The sequence below is a fragment of the Benincasa hispida genome, chromosome 7 (assembly GCF_027475165.1).
Source record: "Benincasa hispida cultivar pf3 chromosome 7, pf3_genome.v1.1, whole genome shotgun sequence".
Lineage (NCBI taxonomy): Eukaryota > Viridiplantae > Streptophyta > Magnoliopsida > Cucurbitales > Cucurbitaceae > Benincasa > Benincasa hispida.
This window is the reverse complement of record NC_143484.1, coordinates 18191903-18209473: the sequence shown is the minus strand read 5'-3', so window position 1 is coordinate 18209473 and position 17571 is coordinate 18191903. Positions and strand designations below refer to the sequence as shown.

Sequence of the window (17571 nt, the reverse complement as noted above, 5' to 3'; positions counted from 1 at the left end):
GGTTTTCAATTTTATATTATGGATAGTTGGAATGGATATGAAGAAGGCGCTATGGAGTGTCAACCTAGTTGAGATGTTCGGGTGCGCCTATTGATCCTTTGGCATTTTTGTTCTTTGTATAAATATCTCGTATTTTGAGCATTAATCTCATTTCATTACATTTTGAGGCTTATTTCCATTTCAAAAAATAAGACTTTCAATGATTGATTCCTATCACTGCAATACAACCATGTCCATACTTTTTGCTGTTTCCTAATGTGTATCCTTCTAATCATTGTAACTTGATATTTCTATATAGGAACTCGTATATGAGCTTTTATTTTTCTGTAAGGAGACAATCGTTGAAAAGTAGATATAATTAAAGTAAGCTAACTAAATTTTAAAACAATTCGAGAAAACCACTCACTCTATGGTTGTTATATACTCTTCGAAGAATAAATAAATAAATATTGATTTTCTATTATTTTTATTCTTTTACACCACCAAATCCATGATTAATGGAAGCCCTTACTCAGGAACCCACCCTATATGCATGACATCAGTTTTCCAAACTTTTTATATCTGTTTAACGTTAGAGAAAAAAGCAACAAAGGACTACAACAACAGACCACTCCGCAGTCTTCAGAAACTTGAAGCTCCTTAAAACCACTTCGAGCACCCGTCTCCAAGTCAAAAAGCGGTACTTTTGTTCTACGACCATTTCTCATGTCATCGATATTCTGAAAATGCAGAATAGAAATAAAAAGCATAAGACAACTACCAAAATTATTTGTGACCATATTCTCTTTCATACGTAATTTTAGTCATGCCTAACTCATATAATGCTCTTCCTCAAGAAACCTCAGTGAGGTTTTTCTTTTCTAGCCATTAGTAATTTATTCAATCTTTGAAAGATGCATTTGAGGAAGGATAAAAATGTCAGCTTCACAAAAGGGCTACAAATCTCTGGCTGTTTAAAAGGTGTAAGTAGGAATAAAATGAGCATTCTGAACAAAAGCTGAAAACACACGCATCTTCAACCTTGGATAGCAGCGACAGATCAAGTGTGCTGAAATCATCATACTTGAAATCCTTCACTTGCTCTGATTTGTAATAACTTTCAAGCGAAATTACTTCACATCCAACAATATTAGCCATTTTATGAGCTAAACTAGTCTTCCCTGATCCACTTGGACCACCTGCGACAGTAGAATCTGGAATCAATAGTAGTTGAAAATCTTATAGAAAGTATAAGATTTGATAGTAACTCGTGCTCTATGAAAAGAATATAACCTAAAATCTGGGTTATTTCTCAACAACTGAGAACAAGCTGTGACCTATGGGCGGCAAGTATTGCCAACAAAAGAAGTTTAGTCAGCATAAGATTTGATTAGTTAGTTAATTATATGAGATGGTTAGCATTTACCTAATATTGCTAGATAAAGGGGCAGTGAAGGGTAATATTTATGTTTAGAACATGAGGATAGCTTCCTCGAAAAGCTATCAACCTCGTTTTTGGATCAATTCACTCTTTTGAGTTTCTATTGCAAGGTGGTCACTGGCAATACACTTGGCAGTTTATTGTGTTTTCAAGCAAAAGGTAGCTGAGTTTGTGTCTTTTAGAGAAATTTCACATCAATTCCTTTTTTCTTTCCTTTTAATGATAAACAATTTTCATTGATGTATGAACTTTACAAAACAGAAGGCAAAGCCCAAACTGAAGGAGTTGCAAAAATTTTTTCCAACTGATCAAAAGAGGAGAGATTAAATGAGCTGAAAAGGATGTGCATTTACACCAAGAGATGGCAATTAGCAAGCTAGATATAATTTGTTAAAAAAGGCTGTCTATGGAACTTTCCTTCTCTTTGAGGAGGCGGTTGTTTGGTTGTTTCATTTCTTCCATGTTGTCCACAAGAAATCCCTAATGAGATGCATCCAAAGATTCTTTCTCCTATTTGTGCGAATGGCCCATGAGAGTGGAGCTAAGGAGGCTGATATTACACTAGGATAATAGGTTAATTGGGTAATTGGGTAATATTATAGGTTAATTCCCTTTTTACCCAAACTTGTAATAATAGTCTATAATAGGAGTCTTCCCCTCTTATATGAAACAAATATTATCACTTCAATAAAAGATGCACAAGATTGATTCTTGTAAGTTTTTCTTTGAGAATACTTAGGCTACATCAGAGGACTTGTGATCCAGCAAAAGGCAGTAGTAATCTCCTTCCAAAATCAGTCGGCAACTAGGAAATTGATGAACAGATGATCTGAGATTCATGAGTTCTTGTAAAAATAGTGAAAGTGTGTGGAGACAATGAAATTTGAGGTAGACTGTGCTGCATTTTGTCAACAAGTGTTGATGGAATTGTATCTGAGCTCCCAAAGGAAAATCTTGGTTTTCTTCTAGTAGAATCTGTGCAAATTGCTTCGTTAAGGGGGTGCCGTGTTGGATCTAGGTTATGGTGTATGTCAGTCAGAAAGCGATTTGGTGGAGAAAATTCCTTTCCAATCAATTTTCCAAGATCATTTATCCCTGGATGGAGATAGATAGAAGCCAAAAGGTCCTGAGCATGAACCCTTCTTCAATTTCATCCTCGGTAGGATTTCTTCTCAGTCTAAGATTCCACCTTTGATGATGATCTGCAAGAGTCCTTTATAGAGACAAGGAGAAGATATGGGAAAAGGAGACTGCCAGCTAATCATCTATCAAGCATCAATCAAACCAAAAAGATGTGTTTTGCCCCATCCAGTATAACTCTCTTTCTAATGAAATTTTGCTGCCGTAAAATGGATTTCCAAGGTCCCTTCATGGTGTTTAGAAGTCTGTCATGTGACCATGGATTGAATTTGGATTTGCCCAATTTTTCATTGATCACTTGTCTCCATAAGGCATTCTCTCCATGGTAATATCTCCATATCCATTTTGATAGTAGTGCACTGTTCTTAACTTTCATTCTCCGCATTTCAAGGCCCCCATGTATGATGGATCTAGTGACTTTTCCCGCTGTACAAGGTGTGATTGGATAAGGTAGGTCCCCCTTTCCAAAGGAAGTTACATATAGTCTCTTAATATATATATATTTTTTTAAACAGAAACAAGACTTCTTCATTGATATAATGAAATGAGTCAAAAGCTCATAGTACAATGAAACATACCAAGAAAGAATACATAGAAAGAACAAAAACAAATACAGAGGACTAAACCTTAGAGGCAAATGAGGCTAAACAAAAAGGAAACAACCAAGGAACATATTTTTCCAAACAACAAACTCTGGCAATGAACGAAGCTTGAAAACTTAAGTGACAAAGAACTTTGAAAGCAATTGAAAGCAGATGAAGCTAGAAGCTGAACTCTAAACCAGATTGACTAAAAATCTGCCAATGAAGAAGCCTCCCCATAAACAGAGCCAACCAAACTTCTTGGGCAACCATGTACAAAAGAACAAGAGTCTTGAAAAGAAGCAACCAAGGACTTTGACAGGCATCACAAGGATAAAACAATCAAACAAGCAACAACAGACTGGACCCTCCAAACTGAAGCTTCCAGAAAGATGTGATAAATCCTCTCGGACTAGCCTTCTTAGAGAGAATAAAACTTGGAGAAGCTTCCAGGATCACAATAATTTTCAAACAACATAAAGACACCCACGAATTAGAAAGACCTCCAAGACCTCTTGTGTTCCACGTCAGGAACTTTATAGAAGAGAAAACAAGATAGCAACCCCAAAAATCTCACAAACAGCTATAACCAAAGCTCAGCTGAGAACGATACTACGAGCATCAATTATTGAATGTTGATGCTTGGGAATATCTTCCTCATTGAGAGGAGTCAATAAAGAAACTTCAGCCTTACCAATCGACTAAGCTTCCTCCGGTTGAAATAATTGACAAATATCGTTACCAAACTCATCAATTGTCTCTTCCTCATCTCGTATTTCTCAGTTTCAGGATTTTCAAGCTCTTCACTACTAGCACTTACTATTGATTCTTCGTCTGATTCTAGCTTTTTATGATGAGAGTAGCTTGGAAGACTAGCCAGGAGACCTCTCCCAAAATTAATGTTTGAACCGGGAATTTTAAAGTCAAAATGAAGAAAAGAAGGATGATTCGAGGAAGAATTTTCAGACTTTTCAGGTATAAGCCCGGGGATTTGACTAAACCCTAAACCCTAAACCCAAAATGCTTGAGAAAATATGAACGTTTCTTTGGTTCCACCGGTCGAGAGACACATGCAGGGAAAGAAAGATCAACATTACTTTTGCAATGACGCAATGGAGAGGGGGCTAATGTTTGATGAGGGCTACCACAGCTTGTAATTCCAGGAGAGAGAAAATTAGCACAATCACTTACTGCATTTTCACTAAAGTAGGAAACAAGAGCTTTACCCCAATAGCTTTATCCTTTAAGAGCGAACCTTCTTTGGTTAGGGATACAGACGAACATGAGACAGCTTCAGGCAAGGAACAACTAGGACGGCGGCTTTCTTGGCGACAAAGACTATTTGAAATTCTTTCGAAGGGATATCAGCGGTCTTTATTTGGCTAACAGTTGTATCACCAATGGCTTTCTCACTCTTCAAGAAATGTTGCTCCGCATTCACATCAGATGTAGATGAATTCCTGATTATCTTCTCCAACGACCATGGAAAGGAATCTGAGTCAAATGAATCCAAATGACCAACTTCCATTGGCTTATGCATCTTGAGCTTACCCCCTTTTATGCCGGAAGCTAATGAATTTCTTGAAAAATTCAAGGACAACCGAGAAGGTAACAGAAAATCCAAATAATGATCTAAAGATTCAAACTCTGTTCCTTCAACTTGTTGACTTCCAAATCCTCCACGAAAGACATGCCAGAATCATGCCATATGCAAAAGTAGAATCCAATCACGTTACAACTTTTCACTTCCATGCTTTACGATAGATCAATTTACGAACAAGATGATCAGAAAGAGAGGGTGCTGGCCGGAGCTACTGATCAGGGAAGGGAGAAGGGAGAAAGGAGGGGGAGAGTGGAGAGAGGAGAGAGCATCAATACCATGGCCAACATAGCTTTATAGTCTCTTAATAATCAAAGCAACCTTTGTTGGGTGGGAAGGTTTGATAAAGTGGCTTGGGCTGCTCCATTCGGGAGCTCTTTAAAAGATGAAACAAAACCAAAAGGGTATCAAGAACCACGTTATCAAAGGATGAAAAGAGAATGGTATCATTGGTAAAATGCGAAGGGTGGATCTGAAACTATTCTTTACCAATCTTGATACCCTTGATGAACTTATTCAAATTCACACTTACCATCATTCTACTAAATTAGCCCAAGCCGACAATAAAAAGGAAAGGTGTGAAACCGTGCGAATTGCTAATATTTGTGGTATCTTGAAAAACGTGATGCAGAATTTGAAACAATTTTCAAGAAGATGACAAGAATTCGATAAGGCTAGAATCGCAAATATTAAGAGTAACCCTCATGAAATTCAAGAACTCATTCGAAGCTGTGAAACCGTGTGAGCAACGAATGAAACAAAAAATCTAGAAGATTCGAGACTAAGTGTGAAGCAGTGGTAAGCAACACATTGAGATTCCAGAATCAAGTGTGAAGGACACTGTGGGCAGCGAAGAAGAAAATTAATGGAAATGGAATTGGTGTATTGATGAAATCGTGAGCAAGAAACAAGAAGGTCAGATGATGGCGCTTGCAGTCCTTGGTGAAGCAACAGAAGAAAAGTTGTGATCCAAGGTGGTTGTGCTATTGCTTGCAAAGAATAAGAAGATGAGAAGGAAGAATATACGACCATTTTCAACCCAATACCCATCCAACCTGACCCAACTTGTTTTGGTATTTTTTTCAACCCGCAATCTACACATTCTAACTTCAGTTGGGTCATGTTTTGGCCCCATGACCTGTGCAATTTGACCCCACTTCAGTTGTCTTCGTTTTTTTCCATTAATCCAACCATGGCCGATTACAAACCAATAAAGCCCATTCTTTTTACACAATTAACTCAACCCATTTTACAAAAGGTTAAATTCTTTCTTTGGGAAGTTAGTCACAATGCCATCAATACATGTGACAGGATACAGAAACGGCTCCCACACAAGGCCCTATCTCCTCATTGTTGCCTCTTGTGCAAGTCTGGACATGAATCAACTAGTCACCTACTCGTCCATTGTCACTTTGCACAGAGATTTTGGAAAGAGATATTCTCATCCTTTGGTTGGTACATTGCTCTCCCAAGGGACATTGAAAGTGATCTATCCTACACTCTCACTGGTCATCCTTTTTATCAAAAACAAGAAGCTCATCTGGATCACCTGATTTGTGCTTTCTTATGGATTACTTGGAAGGAAAGGAACAATCGTCTTTTCAATGACAAGGGAAGCTCTTTTGATAATTTTTTGGAACTCATTATCTTTCATCCTGTGAGTCGATGTAAATGCACTCCTTTTAATTCATGCACCCTTTCTTCCCTTTTGACCAATTGGAGATCGCTTTTGTAACTCAATTGGCTTGGGCTTTGGCCCATTTTTGTAAATTTCATACATCAATGAATTTTTTTTTTATTTCTTTTTATAAAATAAATAAAATAAAAAAAGAGAGAGAACTCAACCTTTTTCAACTTTGGACATATAAAAGCTTCTCCGGTTTAAGTCTTTTTTTTTTTAACATTTTATAATGGATTTTGATGTCTGAGGATGTTTTTTTGTTATTTTTATATAATATTCATTTTCGATAGTTCTCTTCAATGCTACAAGCATTTTGAAGTTGCAAGGACCAATACCTCTTCTTGGTGTTCTCTTTCTAAATTATATGTTAATTTTTCTATTCAAGATATATATATGAATTGGAATGCTTTTCATTTTCTCTATTTAGTTTTTCTCTGGATGTCTTGAACTTTTTTGTTTCATTGTCATTGTATTTTGCGCAATAGTCCCTTTTCATCATATTCTTTTAAAAAAATATATTCATTTTCTTTTTAAAACTCGAAGACATGTTTTTTGGGAGAAATAGAATGATATAGTAGGATTAAAGTCAATTAGGGTATCTTGGTTAAATTCTTAATTAATTAGGATTAAGATTAGTTTCCTTCAATGAATAGGATTGGGATTAAGATTAGTTTTCTTGATTGATTAGGATTAGGATTAATTTCCTTGATTAATTAAGTTTAGGATTAGTATGCTTTCCAATTCTCAATAAATAGAGGCATTGTCTTCTTGTATCGATAATTTTTGATTCATAATAAAAACTTTGATTTTATTCTTAGAGATTTATGTCCTTTTATCCTTTAGGCTATATCAGAGAACCTAATTATAATACAGAGATATGGCTCAATCTGTACGTAAAATAATGTGGATACAACAACTCTTGATTGAGTTAGGCTTCAATATTACAGTTCTAACCACATTGTGGTGTGACAATCAAGCTACTCTTCATATTGCATCCAACCTACTATTTCATGAGCAAACTAAACATATTGAGATTATCATTTTGTTCGTGAGAAAATACAAAAATGTTTAGTGTCTACTTAGTAGAAGACTAGAAAGTTGTTCAATATTACAATTCCACCAAGTTGTGGTGTGACAACCACGTTATTATTCATATTGCATCCAATTTAGTATTTCATGTGCGAACTAAACATATTGAAATTGTCATTTTGTTCGTGAGACAATACAAAAAGGTTTGGTGTTTACTAAATATGTGAAGACTGGAGAGAAATTAGGAGATATTTTCACGAAGGTTTTAAATGGAGTTCAAATTGATCACCTTTTGTAACAAGTTGGGCAAGATGAACATGTATGCTTCAGCTTGAGGAGTGTTACAGTATATATGTGTAACTATAGGAGCTTATTAGTCTTTTGTCATTTATTGTAATTTTACTATTCTTAGTCTAAGTCTTTCATGTATGCCTATACGTATGGAACTCTAATGTTTAGAACGAGTATGACTCTTCTGTATTTTGGTCTCATAATAACGAATGAGTCATTGGTGGATATTTATTACTGTGGTAGATGGTTAATTAGTTGGTAAGAGATTTAATAAGAAAGCACTCTACCCTTCCTGTCCTCTCTATCAGGGACAACGATTTAAAACCCCCCAAATGCTGTCAAATTTGGCTACTTCTGCGAAGAATCCCTTCTGATTATCTTCTCCACCATCTGAACTTTCAATCTGAATTCTTGGGCATATAGTTGATCAAGGGTGTGTGCTAAAGTTCTACGAAACAATCGATCAACCAAAGTATGGAGCTTAGGATAGAGATGAAGTACGGTTTTTCATCATTTCTGTGAGTTTTGTTTCCTTGGTATGTGGTTGGTTTCAATGGAATATTGTTTCCGCTCTATTGTAGAAAAGAAAGGGTTTGTTTGGATGCTCAAGGTGGTTGAGGTCGAGGCTGGGGAAGGAGGGTGGGGAGAGAAAGGGGACATGGTGTCCTACCCAAAGGTAGTATCTTGAGTTTCACATATATTTCAAAAATCCAATAGGCGCTATAGCATGGTAACTCATCACTACTTAAAAGCAGAAATACAACCATACTCAGAAAAATTTCCTCATGAAGCCCAAACATTTAAAGGGGACGGTGAAAGATATGCGAAGATAGCAAACATGTCATACCAATTCCAACAATAATAGGAAGACCTTTGTTCTCCAATAACGCCTGAAACAAGAACAAACCTGCACTTACTACGGAGAATTATATGAAGAGTGCTCAACTGTTCTCTATCAACTCACATAGCATTACTACCTGAATCGCTTGAACAGCTAAAAGCAAACCTCTGTCAAGGTCACATGAATCCGGCATTGGAGCAAGCCTCAAAGAGTCCCTGAAAGAGGCGGGATCTGTGGTTGCTTCATGAGAGTAATCTAAACATGTAACATTCTAATAGATCACACATATAAAATTGGTTATATAAATGTTAAAGAAATATACCAGTCGCTAAACTATCAGACTGGGGTGGGCTAATAAATTGCCACGTTGCAACTACTGGTTCCATTTGAGATTTTGTTGGAGATCGGGTCCACGGCTGAGAAAGATCCTCAAGTCGAGAAACAGGATTTGAAGCAACACGGATAGGCCTGGGAGCAATGATAACCTTTTCTTGGTTACTAGCCAGAGATGTATTTGGTAGAAGTGGAGGTGTATTTAATCGTGGTACACCTGCAGGTGAGGTTAGTAAACAACAAACCAAAATTTAGAAAATTACAAGAAACACTAGATTCTAAAGGGATGAACAAGTACCAAGCCTATAGAAAAAAAAAAAAAAAAAAAAAAAGAGAAATCAGAGAGATAAATCTGAAAATGAAAGTGAGGGAGGAGAAGGAAAGAAGAAAGAAAAGCCACCCCAAAAATCAGAGAAAGCAAGATAAATCTGAAAATGAAAGACAGGGAGGAGAGGTAAAGAAGAAAGAAAAGGACATCAGAGCAAGGAATACTAGAGTCCAAAGTTGAAGCGTCATCCAACCTTTTCTTTCAAGAATCATCTCCAGATAAGACTTTGTAATCCAAGATGCTCTGATACCCATCCTCAACACTTCTTCTCCAACTGTCTAAAAAGTAAAGGAGAAAACAAAGGAGCAGGGATGAAATGAAAAACATGTTCAACATCATTGAACAAGTACAACTTGCCACTTCTAATCCTTCATAGAGCAGTTCACGCAAAAGAAAGTCAATAAATGTAGCAAGAAATATTTTACCATGAAAAAGGAATGACATAGATGCAATAGCTAGCAAATACATTCTTCAACTTCAAGAAAATTAGAAAATAGGTATTCGAGGAATGAAGACTAGAGTGAAAACTGAAATCATCAACCGAAACCAAAAATAACTATTTCCAAATGAAAAGAACAGAAGTGGGAAAAGAAATTGTAAGAAAGGTAATTTGGGATAACAATTGGACATAGGCCTGGAAAGGATGATATACCATGGAACGGAATCCCTTCCATCAAGAAAAAAACCACATTCTCACTAGGTCGAGTACCTCAAGAAGCAAATAAGTTTATGACGAGGATATAAACTCAACAATGAAAAATCTTAAATTTCATTTATGATATGAAACATACAAAAAGACTTGAATTTCATCTCAACATAAAAGACTAACACATATTAGAGAGACCATGGTCCTAATCTGAAAATTGTATGAACAGTCTCAAATCACAGGAAAACAAGGGGGACATACCAAAACTAATAGCCTTCAAGGAAAAATATATATAAGTTGAAGGATAAATCAGTGCCTACTTTTCTATTTGAGCTTCGAAGCACCATGAATGTCTCACCAAGAGAATCAATTGTTTCAAGTGACACAGAAACATTGCCCTTATTTACGAATATAGATGCCCTTTTATAACCAACCACCACTGTATAGCCCAAGTCCAGCAATCCACCTAAAGTCATCCGTCCAACCTGCTCCAAAGTAAGATAGAAAACAAGTAAAATCAACTGAAATTGGAATCCATCAATGGATAACAGAAAAATAATGTATCAAAAGATGATAACTTCTAAAACAAAGTCAACTAACATAATTTTAAAATAATGAAATGCTAAACCGTAAACACTATATGACACTAACTGACTAATATATAGGAAGGGCTCTGCATTTTACATGCTCATCCTCACAAGAAAGAAAAGAATTCTTTCGCAAAATTTTATTGGGGCCTTTTTGAGATCTACAACTCTCGAATATTCAATGAAAAGGAACCAGAGCCTCAATCTTTTCTTACATCTATTATTTACTCATCTCTCAACTGGTGCAACGCCATTTTGTTAAATTTTCCACACAATTGGTGTAAAGTGAGTTCGCCATTTCATAATTTTTTTCCTCACAATTGGTATAGAGTTCACCTTTTTGTAATTATCACTTTACAAATCCCATGACCAATTATAAAAGCTTTTTGAAATCCGTTAGATAGAACATCCCCTTTTGTAATTTATGATATCAATTAAATGTATGTGTCCTATAAAAAATAATAACAAAATAAACAAAAGGCTCCAAGGTTCAATAATTTTAAACCACACCATGAACATTTAGAAACCATACTCTCCTCAAGGTCAAACCTCCAACTCATTGCATAAAATGTCCCACCTAGGAAGTCCCCTGAAAATGTATTCCCTTTTTACCATAATTTTCTTTCTTTTTTTCTTTCTTTTTTTTATATCTGTGAGTGTCTAGACTAGCATACGCACACCTCGACTAATCTCACGGGACAACCCTTTTTTTTTTTACCATAATCAAAATTCCATATATAACTAATACAGAATACTTGCATTGTAGTTAAAACAAAAATGTCATGGCCACTAACAATTCCCAACAATATTAATGGACAAAAAGTAGCAGGAGTTTGCTAACTTCTATCAATTCCTACAGCAACAGTCTAGTGCTTCATCAGGAATTGAGACGAACAATTTAGTGCTTCATCAAAATGGGGATTAGATATATTACCTCAAATTCAGCTTTAGGTCTGATAATAAAATTTTTGTCAACTATCCTCTGGTCACCAAGTGAGAGGTAGTACTTAATACCAGATTGTCGCACTTTAATCCAGTCATTTATACGTGCTTCTTCACTTGCAGATGGAGGCCTAAGATACATCTCAATAAAACTGAAATTTGAACAAAATTTATCACTGAGACCAACCTATATCGACAAGTAGATACTTGAAATAGTTTTACTGATTTACCTACTTGTCTGTATGCGTTTTATTTCCTTGAAAAGGATGGGCAGAATGTACATCTGGGAACTGTCAGAAAACAAGACATTTTAGTGCAAGAAAATAATTGAAATAGTTATCTACATGTGCTAACTATTACCCACATTGAGAGACTTCAAATCAAGACGAGGAAGTTTAATAACTCATAACAGTTTGTTATAGGGAAAAAGAAAAAAACTCAGCATATCCTTTTCTAGGATATTAGAAAGTACGAAGAATTTATGAAGATTTTCTATTTTATAGGAAACCAACCAATTTCATTTATGATATGAAGTTAGAAAAATAACAATAATAATAAATAAATAAAAAGAAAGTATTTGTCTACTAGACTATTCAAAGTTCTACTGTTCATCACGACCCATAGATTAAAAAGAAGTTCTAAAAAACTCTATTAAATTGAAGCCAAAGGATCTTCCTTGACAAATGGGTGGCCAAACATGACATGGGGAAACCCTTTAAGCTATATGGAACAGCCACATGCCAGCTTAAGGAGGAGACGGGAGTAAGGACTAGAACCTACTTGCTACCATATGAGAAAAATGTTACCTTCCATAGACACTGGATCGTCTGGATTGATGGTGATAGCAAAAAGGAAAGTCTATCCTTCAAAAAAATCCCATTAAACCAGGGATCCTTCAAAAACAAAGTGCGTTTTCCATTGCCAACTTTAGTTTTCATATACTAACCCAATGACTTCTGAAACTCAAATTGCCTTTACTTTTGGTATGCCAAGGGGAATGGTTGATCCATGTATGCTAATAATCACTTTTCTCCAAGGAGGTTCTTGCATAAACCTCCAACCCCATTTAGTAAGGAGAGCCAAATTTCTATGTTTCAAAGCACTATACCAAGACTACCATGGGAATGGGATTTGGAAGCTAATTGCCAATGCGCCAAATGGTTAATCTTACTACCATCCTTTCCTCCCAAAAAAAAGAACTCCTTAATACCGCTCTAACTCCAAGCTATCAGAAGATGGCATTAAAAATAAGGACATGCAGTATAATGGAAAGTAATCAAATCACCCCTAAACTTTACTATGGAAATCGTTGCAATTTCACCTACAAACTTCTAATTGAAAAACATAAACCCAATTGACCACTTCGATAAAGTTTTCTGTCAGTTGGTCTCTTTCCGTTAGTTAGGCCTTATATTGGATGAGTTTAGCAGCAAAGATTTCTGCGAATGGAGGAGAGAAAGGCAGTGTAGTTAAATGAGAGGGAGAGGACGAACCAGGTATGAATTTCCCCCTTTTGCAATAAATTATGGATCGTTTTTCTACTGCAATTCTGATTTCAAATTGCAAAAAAAAGCTATCTCAGGAGTGGTTCTACTATGTTTTTAATCTATTCAAGTCACCGGATCCTTCTTATTTTACTATACATCATCAGATTTCCAGTGAATTTTCAAATTCTTTGATTTTTTCACTTAGTAGCCAATATTGAAACTGAATTGTGGGAACATTTAAGTTTACTTTTGTCTTCAACACTGGTGTTGCAACGAAACACTATTGCTAATCCTGCTATCCATCCATCTGGCACATTAAAATAATAATAATAATAATAATAATAATAAATTATATAAAAAAAAAAAAAAAGCTCCCTTTTCCATAAAAGGCTCATTGTCATCTTCACAACTTCGTACTCCTTTTTTTCTTTGCTTCCCTGCAATTTCCTGTTCTTTTGTCTTTCTCTACCTTCGCCATTTACAGAGCTCTTTGGAATTTCTTCCTTGATAGGTTTAGATTTTTTTACTTTTCCCAAAAACTTCTTCTAGAAACTCCTATATTTCGTGGAATATCAGTTGAGTAGGAAGTAAAAACCTCCATAGTGAAGCCTGGAATTGAACTTCTTAAAATTCTTTCATAACTGGTGGAACAATTTAACAAGCCCATGGACCTTATATTGTTTAAGAGATACCCCATAAGTATCAAAGAAAGAAGGGATATTGTATCCATGGGGAGGGCCACGTGTGAATTAAAGAGGTAAAGAATGAAGTTCCAGTAATCACAAGCAAAGGGGCAATTGGAAGACTTGAGTTGTTCCCTATCCTCGCAAAAAGAACACCAGTAAGGAGAAAGAACGTGATAAGGCTTTTGGAAGGAAGTCATGCCTCAAGCCATAAGTGATTTAAAAATAAATAAATAAAGTTTTTTAAAATCTTTGGACATCATTTCTAACATACAAAAATAGGTAGTTAGCAAAAATAAAAATATTAGCACAGACCTCACTTCTACATTTCAGCTTGTATATTGCCTCCCTAAATGATGAGACAAAGCTGTTGTTAATTCTTATCTGCAATATTAAAACATATAAAAAGGTAAAGCTGAAGTTTCAGGTACAAAAACAGAGAAAAGGCGATAAACTAACCTGGGCATGATGAAGGTCTGGCTCTATGTGTTTTCTAAACAATGGGAAGATGCTATCAATAAGATAATCTAATGAACAGGAATCTCCAATATCATGCCGAACTTTGGAGAGAAGGTTAAAATGAACCCCACCAACCTAATTTGCCAAAAATAAATAAATCAACTACTACTTCAACTAGCAAAAGAAGCCAAAAAAAGGCTACAGTCATGCCTGGAGCAAAGTTAGTTTTTTTTAGAAAAGCATACAAAACTTTTCATTAAGGAAATGAGAGATTAATGCTCGGAGATACAAAAGGATACAGACAAAAAAATAAATCAAATCACAACAATGATGAAGAAAAACAAGGATACTTAAAGATATGAAATTATAAAGGAGTAATGAAAGCAAGCTTGCAACAGATAATGAATCTTATATCCCAACATTTCCTTTAAGTTTGAATGTTCTTATTAAAGATTCACGTGACCAATGTGATCCATGCAACCAATAGATTGGAAACTTTTCACACACAAAAATCCTTTTTAGAAATAAAGAATATAATAACAAATTACCACTGCCACCCGAATATCTAGCAAAGAACGTAATTTTGCATGTAATGCATAGGTTCCATCAATGATTACCTACAAAAAAAAAATGCAAAGAAATCAGTCCACAAATCCACAAATCATAGAAGCTACAGTAATCACTACTTACCACCCCAGATGAAGCACTCTTTATTACTTTTGAACTGACCCGTTTCTTTAGATGAAAGTCAAAAACTGGGATCATGGTGTCTTTTCCATTTGTCAAATCCTGCAAGCCAGACATAGATAATGAGTGGAAAAGAAGGGACATTTTAAAACATTATTTTTCACTGGAAACTACTATTAAAAATTAACTCAACCAAATCAATGCTTTTGCTTTTTCGCAAGCTTTTACAAATTCAGCATGAATAGTGGAATGGAATTCAAAGTTCTGGGCAGTATAAAAAGTAAAGGTCCCTTGAAGAGCCAAGTAAAGAAGACAAAATAACCTCAAGATTCTGAACTAGAAGATCAAAGTCTATTGAATCCAAATCATTCCCCTCATCGACTCCATCTCGATAGTTTTCCATTGATATAACATTACAGCCAATTACAGATGCCACTTTCTCTGCTAAGCTTCAACAAAACCACACAGCATGATATATCAGAGCAAATAAAGGGAGGCAAGTAACTCTAACCAATGCTTCTTATCAGGAAGGAAAAGAAAAAGTACATATATGTTATACCTGGTTTTACCAGAGCCGCTTGGACCACCAATGCCAACTGTTACAAGTCCATATTTTTTCTCTCTAAGTTCTTGAATGGATTTCACTAATAGATAATATCCATGATCGAAAGACTGCGTATGTCAATTTTGGAAATGATTAGCCTTATTCACAAGCTTTCTTCAGAGTGCATCACATACAGACGATTGAGCATAAATCCAAAGAACAAATCAAATGAATGTTAAATGAGCATAACTCAGCTAGTTGAAGCTCCATTTGATAACTATTTGGTTTTTGAAATAGTTCATAAATACTACTGTCATCTATTGTAGTATTTTCCTGATTGAAATTATCTACTTTTAAGGATGTTTTCAAAAGCCAAGAAAAACATAATTTTAAAATACTTTTTTCTTATTTTAAAATTTAGCTAAGAATTCAAGTGTTTAATTAGGAAAGATGAAAATTATAGTACCAAGTTATAAGAAAACAAGTCCAAATGTTATCATATTATATTTCACCTAAAAGGTTCAGGTTCAAATTTCTTCAACTCAAACAAATACAAAAAAGATAAATAATAAATAAATAAACACAACAGTTCATGTGAACGAGAAAATCAAAGCTACCAGATCACAATATGCTTTGCATGACGAAAATCATGAAGAAAAAACAGCATCAATTCAAGAATCCAATACAGCATTAAACCAGTGTACACAAACCCACACAATAAGAAGAAAAAAAAAAGGGGATTCAAATTTCTATATCGAAATTTACGAAGAATACGCAACACAAAAATACAATCAATTCAGAAATCCAAATCCAATCCGCTCGAGTCAGTAACAAAAGAACCAAAAAAAACAAAACAGATTTCAGGCGATTGATTGTACATACCACATGAAGAGGCAGCGATTGAAGGATGGAGGAGGAAGAAGTGGAAGTGGAGGGTTGTTTTTGGTAGAAATCCCTGCCTTCCTGAAGAACCCGCTGAACCACCTCGTCATCCATTTTCGTACGGCGGAAAAGAAAAAGAAAAACTCCCCCGATTCTCAAATCGTCTGCAATTGCTTATACGAGGGGTTTGCGTGTTGAAGAAGCCAATCAAATTGAAGGATAGGAATGAATTCCAGATACAAGAAAGATGAAACGGACAACCGTAAAGATGAAAAAGGGATTTGGGTTCGTCATGATCTTCAAGCTTTACACCTTGCCTTGCAGTTCCGCTATTGAATCATTTCGAAGAATACGCCTACAATTCTGGGTTTTGCTTCCGCAGACATTGTCTGTATTGTATGATCAACTTTTTGTAAGCGGTAAAGCGTACAAATTTATCTCACATTTCGTACAAACTTTGCATAATAACATCGGCCTGTTTGGTGCCAATTGGTCCATTTGAAAATGAGATTTACTCCAATTCAAAAAAAAAAAGAAAAAAAGAAGTGTTTTAAGATGTCAAATTTGATTGAAATTAGGAGTGTTCCAACTCGAATAACTCATATTACCCAACTCAAAATGTAAGAGTTGATTGTGCACTACTTATGAAAGCGTGCCTTTGGGTTTGCCCCTTATGTTTATGCCTACAATGTCATTGTGCACTTGTATCCAGACACGAGGGTTAACAGATCACTGAGTGGGTCCAGTAGTGGGTCGCTTATTGAGTATACTTATATACTCATTCTTTTTCATTCATGTTTTTCAAGTAAAGGTAGAGATAAACCGGCGAATGACAAAAGCGATCTGTGACCTGGCATTTGGACGAGTTATTGCTTCCACACATAGTTTTCATTTACTAGTGTCTAATTTAGGAGTTGGGCATTTAAAAACCTATGAATATTCTTTGATTTCATTTATTGATTTATTTAATTGTTATTTATTTTAAAGTTGGGTCAGGGGTACCTCGAACGATATTTTCAAGATTTCTTTTTATTATTTGAGCTTTGTTTAATGAAATAAAAAAAATCTATCTATTTAATTATTCTTCGAGAAATATGTTGAAATAAAAAAAATCTCTCTATTTAATTATTCTTCGAGAAATATGTTGTCAAGCCTATGCAAGCATAGAGTAGCGTCCTAGAAACATAATAGAAATATGGGTCTTTACAGTTGGTATCAGAGCTTAAGTTTTAGGTTCTGTAGACTGATTTACATCGTGAGTCCAAAATGTTTCTTATGGCCACAAACGGATCTCTCGTCATCACCAGGTATGTCCCTTAAGTTCTCTAGGGAACTATGTATGAAATTTTACCTGTTGTACAGTCGTTTTTTTACGGGTTTCCCTACTAGCGTTTTGTTAAAGTGTTCCAT

General features: G+C 35.4%; 1 protein-coding gene across 6 annotated transcripts in view; it reads right to left on the bottom strand.

The window, feature by feature from the left end:
• Positions 1-16684, bottom strand: part of LOC150034976 (uncharacterized) — a 33575-nt gene extending 16891 nt beyond the window's left edge. For 2 of the 6 annotated variants that reach the window (XM_090315631.1, XM_090315632.1), the window contains exons 1-16: positions 16162-16684; positions 15295-15407; positions 15058-15184; positions 14739-14837; positions 14597-14665; positions 14049-14183; positions 13905-13973; positions 11654-11709; positions 11412-11571; positions 10211-10375; positions 9438-9522; positions 8906-9133; positions 8720-8814; positions 8590-8632; positions 1021-1178; positions 609-719 (exon numbers count right to left, since the gene is read on the bottom strand). In XM_090315631.1, the coding sequence (XP_090171757.1) occupies positions 609-719; positions 1021-1178; positions 8590-8632; positions 8720-8814; positions 8906-9133; positions 9438-9522; positions 10211-10375; positions 11412-11571; positions 11654-11709; positions 13905-13973; positions 14049-14183; positions 14597-14665; positions 14739-14837; positions 15058-15184; positions 15295-15407; positions 16162-16275 (1827 nt within the window). In that variant the 5' untranslated portion in view covers positions 16276-16684. Of the gene's footprint in view, positions 1-608; positions 720-1020; positions 1179-8589; positions 8633-8719; positions 8815-8905; positions 9134-9437; positions 9523-10210; positions 10376-11411; positions 11572-11653; positions 11710-12225; positions 12509-13904; positions 13974-14048; positions 14184-14596; positions 14666-14738; positions 14838-15057; positions 15185-15294; positions 15408-16161 lie in introns of those variants that run through there. The other 4 variants (XM_090315634.1, XM_090315636.1, XM_090315633.1 and 1 more) reach the window with 3 other exon arrangements.
• Positions 16685-17571: the final 887 nt, after the last annotated feature.